Source organism: Ipomoea triloba, chromosome 13 (assembly GCF_003576645.1).
Source record: "Ipomoea triloba cultivar NCNSP0323 chromosome 13, ASM357664v1".
Taxonomy (NCBI): domain Eukaryota; kingdom Viridiplantae; phylum Streptophyta; class Magnoliopsida; order Solanales; family Convolvulaceae; genus Ipomoea; species Ipomoea triloba.
The window spans coordinates 23,519,222-23,527,667 of NC_044928.1; the positions used below are offsets into that span (position 1 = coordinate 23,519,222).

General features: G+C 36.7%; 2 protein-coding genes across 2 annotated transcripts; one reads left to right on the forward strand and one right to left on the reverse strand.

Annotated features, from left to right (window-relative positions):
* Positions 1 to 2,960: 2,960 nt before the first annotated feature.
* LOC116000927 (putative late blight resistance protein homolog R1B-17) lies at positions 2,961 to 6,009 on the forward strand. Its single transcript, XM_031240802.1, has 3 exons — positions 2,961 to 5,640; positions 5,762 to 5,835; positions 5,960 to 6,009. The coding sequence occupies exons 1-3, from the start codon at positions 3,067 to 3,069 to the stop codon at positions 5,964 to 5,966; spliced, it is 2,655 nt and encodes an 884-aa protein (XP_031096662.1). The 5' UTR covers positions 2,961 to 3,066; the 3' UTR covers positions 5,967 to 6,009.
* A 516-nt stretch (positions 6,010 to 6,525) lies between these two features.
* Positions 6,526 to 7,666, reverse strand: LOC116002891. The gene has a single exon (XM_031243076.1). The coding sequence runs from the start codon at positions 7,584 to 7,586 to the stop codon at positions 6,633 to 6,635; it is 954 nt and encodes a 317-aa protein (XP_031098936.1). The 5' UTR covers positions 7,587 to 7,666; the 3' UTR covers positions 6,526 to 6,632.
* Positions 7,667 to 8,446: the final 780 nt, after the last annotated feature.

The following is an 8,446-nucleotide window of genomic DNA, read 5'->3' on the forward strand; positions in this document are numbered from 1 at the left end:
TGACTCTTGGGCAAGGGTTCTAGAGGCTTAGGATTAATCTATTGTAAGTAGAGAAACCTAAAAAAAAAAAGGCTGAGGAGGGGCAATCCCGATTGAGCTGGCTAGACAATTAGCTTGATAATGATAAGGTTCCAAGTTTGATTGTTTCCAGTGTTTATTGATTGCCTTGATTTTAGCCAGCCAGCTATGAACATCTAATTAAGTTGGTTTACTCTCTTGTGATACTTTGCTGGCTAGAGTCACAATATTGGCTTTACCCACAACACACATTTAAGTAGCACTTTCGTTTCCTATAAATCAAAGAAAATAGAGGCGAGGAAATTTTGATGTGCATGTGATATTTATATATATATATATATATATATATATGTGTATGTGTGTGTGTGTGTGTGTGTGTGTACACACACACACATATATATAGATCATATGCGAAAGATTGTTTAGGTAAAATATAAGGTTTAATCTCATCAATTGATCTAGTCCAGATCAAGGGTTGAAGATATTAAAAAAAAAAAAAAAATACGGTGGTATTACGGTAGTTTTGTGTAAGTTCATATTCTTTTGTCTTTGGGTGTATTTTTTCCTTCTTTTAGTGCACATTTTCCCTTATTCGAGTGTATATTTTTGTCTTTTTTAGAGCATAGTTTCTTCCTTTGCGTGCATATTATTGTGTCTTGCAGTGCACATTGTTGTACCTTTTAATGCACATTTTTGGACCAATGTAAACTTCACAAACACATTCCCAACCGCAATAAATTTGCGATAGATTGGGCTCTATGAGTTAAGTGTTTCTAGCAGCCTTCCTTTATTTTGCAGTTGCTTTAGCATTCTCCCAACCTATACGAGTTGAAGATTACAACATTAGATCAGATGGTGTAAGATCCAAAACCTATGAACTATTTATTGGCAATCATTATTGTTTCAATAACTAAAAATTTCTAATGAAATTTGTAAGTTGAATAGATCAAAATGTACAAAGGATTTGTGAGGGTAATTATTTCAATAACACTGAATTGAATAACTCTCATTTTTGTTATCATAATTGCTTCATTGTTGCCTTCTAGTACACATTGTTGTGCCTTCTAATGCACATTTTTGAAGATTAGAAGTGTCGATTTTTTTAAAGAGCAACTAATCTTAACTAAATCAATGGCTGAGATTTATGCACATTTTTCACCTGGGAACTCATTCGCACTTACTACATGATTGCACTACACTCGAATACAATTGCACTACACACGAATACGATTGCACTATATTCTATCAAGCTAAGCAGGACATAGGAAATATTGATATATATGAAATAACACTATTAGAAATAAGTGTATTTGAGCACTTATCAGCACTTGAATCACACAAATTAGAGATGACAATGCGGCGGGACGAGGAGTATAGGGTCTCTGTCCATGTCCTTGCGACCTTGCCCCACTCCCGTCCTCATCCCCACAGAGAAATAGAAACTTTTCTCCATCCCTTTGTCCACAGAGAATTTTGTGGAATCTCCACTTCTCGATCAACCTTATATTGAAACTAATAGTTTAGTATGATTTTTAATATTAACGTAAAAAAATTTTAAGTAATAAATTATTAATTTAAACTACCAAATTCAAATATTAGTCTAATATTTTTTTTGAATATATATATATATATAATTTGTTTAAATTAATGAACCATGGACAGGGTGGGATGGGGTGGGTGGGGTATCCTCATCTCCATCCCCGTCCCCATCCATAACGAGGAATAGATATAACTTTCGGTCCTTGTTACCGTCCCTGAACGCATGGTCCCCATCCTCATCCTCACCCTCATCCTCATTGGAGTTAGGATTAGGAATTTTCATGGGGTTAGGGTGAAATTGTCATCCCTAATTTTAATTAGATTTCATATGAAAGAAATATGACCAAAATATATACTATTAGCATGCCACAAAGTGCTTATCCGTATTCCATCAGAATAAGTGGGGTACAAACAAAAGCAATATAAATTAATTAATAGTGTATGAAAGATAAGTATAATTAAGCATTTATCAATACATTTGAAAATTTTCAAATCTCCCAAAGGACTCACAAATCTTCTATAAATTGACAACCATGAAGCGTAGCTTAGGTTGAAGAATAACTTTTGAACACACAATTTTGCAAATCTAGTTAACTATCCTCATAGACAAAGCCAAAATTCTTAGTAGTATTGGAAGACTTTCTACTCAAGGGGACTTCATGATAAATCCTTTGAGTGAAGCAGTTAGATAATGAACAATCAGCTTTGTGATCAAACTTGGTTTGAAGGACTATCAAAGGGAAGAATGTCAGGAAGAAAACAACTTAATTATCAAGTTTTGTGAATGGCGGTCCCTTTAATTTGTAATTGTATTAATAATACATAGCGAAGTCCCTCCTTTGAGTTTAAAGAGAATAATTATATGGAATAGGTAGGTGAATTTCTCGAGGCACTTCAGTATTAAAAAATTCCTCTCCCTTTGCTTTACGTTATTTGTTCATTAGGTTTTGGCATATATGATAGTAATTAGTATGATACCTAGAGGGTGTCAATAATGCATGCCGGCCAGAACATTGATGTATACGGTGATAGATAGTGAGTGGCCACAAATGGCAATGAAAACTAAAAATTGAAATATCTCTCATTTAAATGATGACACCTAGCTCTGATCTTGATTGGCCTTGTAGAAACTCGAGTCCAAAATTACTATAGAAATGGAATAGTCAGCCATGTCTTTTGGGTTTTTTCACACATTCACCCATTGATTTAAAAATAAAGAAATTAGCTATGATTCATCGTTTAACTTGATAGATGTCGCGACTAATGGTAATAGTGTAGGGGACGGGATTCTGTGGACTTATGATTAATCAGGTCGAACTGAGATCACCTAAATATAAATAAAATAAAATAAAATAAATTCCTTATGTCATTTTCGTTTAGTCTGTCATTTACTAGTATTATCACAAACTACATACCAGTCTTCTGAAAGCTGCAGCAATGGTCACATTTTCTCCTACAAACTAACAGAGAAAAAGATTGAGTGAGTGATAGAGTGAGAGAGAGAGAGAGATGGCTTGTGTTGCTTTAGCTTCTCTCATGGCAACAATTGAGCATGAGTTTCTAAAACCCATACCAGGAATCCCTCTTCAAGATCATCAGGCACCAGCCCAATCTTTGTATAAAAGGATTTCTTCTTTGCAATCCTTTCTAGATGAATCCAGTGGTAGTGGTGGCGCCGCAATCAAAGATTTGGAAATCAGAATCCGAGATTTTGCACTCAAAGTGGAAGACGACATGGAAATACAACTCAGCAACTTTCTTCTGGCCAAAAGCAGAAAGTCTCCGACGAGAAAAGCTTCCCGGGAACTCCATAAAACCCTGAAAATAGCCGCAGGAAACGCTGCAGAGTTGATGGATATTCTCCACAGCATAATCAAGGAAGCTGATGAAACTCAACCCTCAATTCGTTGGCTAAAACATGGAGCCTCTGCAGAGCCACTGGGCAAAATGGTGGGTCGTCAACGTGATCGCAGAGAGATAATCAATCAGCTCACTAAAGGAGGCCTTTCCAATCTAAAGCTACTCTCAATTGTCGGGATGGTGGGTATAGGAAAGACTACTTTAGCTAAAAGTGTGTATAAAGATCCAACGGTCCAAAACCATTTCGATGTATGTGGTTGGGTTACTATACCTCAAGAATACAACAAGACCGAAGTACTAGGCCTCCTTCTTCGGTCTATTTCACCCGGGCCAGAGAGTAAAACTGAAAAGGGAAAACGTAGTACTCCTGAGGAACTGGCAAAGCAGGTAAGGACACAACTGCGCTATAAAAGGTATCTAATTGTTTTGGATAACATACAGGAAATTGGAGCTTGGAATGATATCCAAACATGTTTTCCTAATGATAGCTATGGAAGTAGTGTATTGATAACCACAGGGCACTTCAATCTCAACCTTGATTGTAGCTTTTTCTATACCCATAACCATACCCATAGCTTGAACTTGCTAGATCCAAATGAAAGTTGGGATCTATTTTGCGACATTATTCTCTCTCTTAAAGAGCGAGTGGCACCTGAATTTGAAAAAATTAAGAAGCATATTCTCGAGATTTGTGATGGACTACCATTGTCAATTGTTGTAGTTGCAAAGCGTCTGTCTAAATGTAACAACATATTGAAGGAGTGGGAGAAGATTAGAAAGGAAATAGAGTCATTGGGAATTCTAGATCGCAATGCTCTAATCCACTATTACAATCAGTTGCCACAGCATCTGAAAGTTTGCTTTCTATATCTTGGAGTCTTCCCAAAGCGCAAAGAAATTCGAGTTAAAAAGGTTGTTAGGTTATGGATTACTGAAGGATTTATAAAGCCATTGGAGTATGATGACTTTGAAAATCAAGGCTATGCATATTTAAAAGAGCTTATTGATAGAAGCCTTGTCTTAATATGCAATTGGAGTTCTGATGGCAACATTAAGACTTGTAGGATGCATAGTGCCTTACATAGCTTCTGTGTTGGAGAATCTCAAAAGGAGGGTATTTTCTGTGCAATAAATACGTTGGAGCACCCAGAGTTGCCATTAAGTGAGTTTGCAAATTCGTGTCGCTGGTTAAGTTTATACACACATAGTTTCGACTATTATGTGTTGTATAGTACAAACAACCCTCGCTCCATTTTCTTCTTTGATGATGATCCTAAAACTTTTGTGCCTTTCAAGCTGTTGAGAGTTTTGGCCTTTGTTCCATCTCCATTCCTCCAAAGGGTGTCAATGCATTTAGGTGATTTAGTTTTCTTGAGATATCTATCTATAAGTGAAAGGTATGATGGATTGGGTGATATAGTGTCACTTTTATTGAATTTGCAAACACTTATTGTTTCTAGTAATGAACCACAAATTGAAGCACCTACCATCCATTTGTCACCAAAAATTTGGGAGTTACCAAAGTTGAGACATCTTGAACTCGGAGATATGTATATGGTAGATCCTCCAAGCGTGGTTAAAAGGAAATTGCAAACGCTATGTTCGGTGGTGGATCCAACGACTCATTGTTGGAAGGAAGTGTATTTCCGTTGTCCAAACATAAAAGAACTGAAAATTTTCTATAAAGAAGACTTGGAGGAGCCCAATCACAACACTTTTGGCAATCCCATCATATTGGATGATGAATATTACAGTTTACAACATCTCGAAAGGCTAACGATTTCAATTTGGGTTGGTCGCATTGTAACCCTTCCCGAGCCATGTATGTTTCCTTTACAGTTGAAGAAGTTGACGCTGAGTGGGACTAATCTTTCCCCTACAAACTTAACAGTAATTGGCATGGAATTGCCCGAGCTTAGGGTGCTCAAGCTCGAAAATGCCTTATCGGAAAGAGTATGGAGAGTGGCTAAAGGAGAATTCAATGAATTAAGATTCTTACTCCTTGAAGACAATAGACTTGAGCAGTTGTTAGTTGAACATAGATCTTTCCCAAGTCTTGAGCATCTAGTGCTAAGAGTATGTTGGTGTTTAGAAGAGATCTCAGTTGAGTTTGCAGAATGTTTCAGTCTAGAGTCAATTGAGTTGGATAGGTGTAACCCTTCAGTCATTGCTTCTGCCAAGTTGATCCAAAAGATGCCACAGCTTTGGAGGGGAAGTCTTAAGGTTCATTCTTAATTATTTAGTTTGTGTTTGATCATTTATGGGGCTAGTTTCTTTACAGTTTCTTAATTACATTATCTAGTCTCATTTTGTTTTCTCTGTTTTGCATTGTTTTTTTTCATAGCTCAAAATTGATGGGACTGAATATTTTGAACCACAGTCATATACTCATGCAGGGGAGTCTGCAGAAGAGGACTGGTATGAGTTTTTCCATAAGAGTTTACATCATTTTGATGATGAGATTGAGTTTTCTCATTGGAATGTGCATTTGATACATTGGTAATATATATTTGACAAAAACTTCGGATTCTTTCTTTGTCAGGCCATAAGGTGTCCTGAGCAAGCTTAGACCGGTCCAATTAAGGAGCAAAATGTTGATCAGATTGACTTTTCCATACAACAGGGCGTTCGAACTCCCAACCTCTCTTAAGGGACAAGAGTGCACGGCTACTCACGCCAACCAAGCTATAGTTATCAATAAAGTATTTGTTACTTATAAGGGAAAGTGTAATATTTTGAAGGAAAATGTAACACTTTCACATGTCACATTTTGATTTTAAAATATTACATTTTTCCTCAAAAGTATTACAGTTTCACTTATAAGTAACCCAACACTTTTATTCTTGATTAACATTACAATTTTTTTAGTATAAGTATTGCATTTTCATATTAGCCCGACTCAAAAAAGTTTCATAGGAGAGCCACTCTATATATTATAGTTGATTCTTAAACCTTCCTAGCAATTAGGGATTGTAAATTGATTAATATATAATGACTTCTGTCTATCTTAAAATTCTTGTCCAGAGATGTGGAATGGATTGTTCAATTATATGCAGTAACAGTATTGGAGCTTGCTCTATGTAACCAAGGCTCTGTGGCTTGTAATGTTTGAAATGAAATATTTTCTAATAACTATCATTGTGAACTTGGAGTAATACAATAAAATACAATTTCGTCCAAAAAAAATTGACAATTAAGTGATTAATTCATAATTGCTATGGTATATGGTATAATTTAGAGGGCTTTAAATTCATAGTGACATTAAAATACTTCAAAGTCTTAATCCACTTCTCCTGGGTCTTAAGCAAATGAACCGCAATGGTCTCCGGCCAAAGCTCGTGGGTGCACCCCGTCGGCGGCTCCGGAAAGTTGTACATTGACCACTTGGCGTTGTACCGATTCTTGGCTCTCCGGCCGTCACGGAGCCACTCCCCTAAGATTTTATCCTCAGGGCCGACCATATTTTTCTTGGGGATTTCAGAATCTCTGATCCACTCTGCTAAATCCCAAGAAATTAAGTACCCCATCCCGGACATGTAGTGCACGAAAGGGTCCATGCTCGGGCACGGGATAACGTAGCCGAAGTACAAATCTTGTCTCGGCAATGGCCGCAAAGATTCCACCAAGTTTTCGAGGCGGAGATAGGTGTCGTCGTCGGCCTTCATCGCGTAATGGTACGGCGGGGAGGCGCCGGAGAAAATCTCCGGCAAGGTGGAGAAATAGGCGTGGGTTTTGCCGTTGTCCATGTTTTCTTTGCAGTCGAGTACGATGATGTCGTTGTAGCGGATAATTTCGAGGGCTACGAGGATTCTCTGGTCGGCTTTCGTGAGGTTGCAGAACACGAATTTGACGTCGATTCTCGCGCGCGGCGGCGGAGATTGCGTGCCGTAGATTAGGCGGAGAAAGTGGCGCTTGTCGTAGCTGTCCGGGCGGGTCAGGATTCCGATGAGGATTCGGATCTCGTCGTCGCCGGCGGCGGCGGCGGATGTGGCGTTCGCCGCCGGGGAAGAATTGGGGGACGGCGGGGGGTTTGAAAATGCGCATTTTCCCAACTTCTTTAGGGTGTGGAATTCTGCTTGGTTGATTGTGGCGAGAACGCAGAGGGAAAGGATTACGGCGAAGCAGAAAACGATGAAATATCGAGCGCCTGACGATGTATTTGGCTTCATTGTTAATGTCTCGAATAGTGTAGTCGTGTAGAGATTAACGTAGAGGGCATTTGAATTGAATATACAAAGAGTAGATCGTGATAAAGTGCACAAACTTTCTTTCGTTTCAAGATTTTGATTCATATATATGATGCATGTGTATGTATCCCACTATACACTTTACCATTTTGACTTTTACTCACGTGGGAATGTGCTTGGAAAATCTTTTTAAACCATTATATTCATTATCAAATTTAATTAAAAAGAAGTATTTATAGAAACTGTCAATATCACTATACCAAGGCAAAAACTTGTGTGAAACTGTTTCACAAATCTTTGTCTATGATACAAGTCGAGCTAAGTCAAGATAAAAATGTAATATTAATCAAGAATAAACTGTTTATTATTGGAAAAATATAATTTTTTTAAGAAAAATGTAATACTTTTATATTTTGATTTAAAAGTATTATATTTTTTTTATAAGTATTACATTTTCTCTTATAAATAACCGATTGTTAACATTATTTATATGGGAATGTGTAATACTTTTGATAAATAAATTTTAAAAAAAAAAGTAATTTTTTTGGTGAGGATAAAAAAAATGTAATACTTTTACATCAAAACGAAAAAGTATTACATTTTACCACAAAAGTATTAAAAGTAACAAACAGTTCTTGATTAGTATTACATTTTCAGTATAAGTATTACATTTTTATTTTGACTCAACCGACCCGTCTCGCGAATACACAAGTGTTACTAAGTTACAATTAGTATGTTCTAAATTTTGATACCAATTATCAAATAAAGATTACTACTTGACCAAAAGTTATAACTAGTAACTAATGTGAAAACTTTATATATATATATATATTTTTTATTTA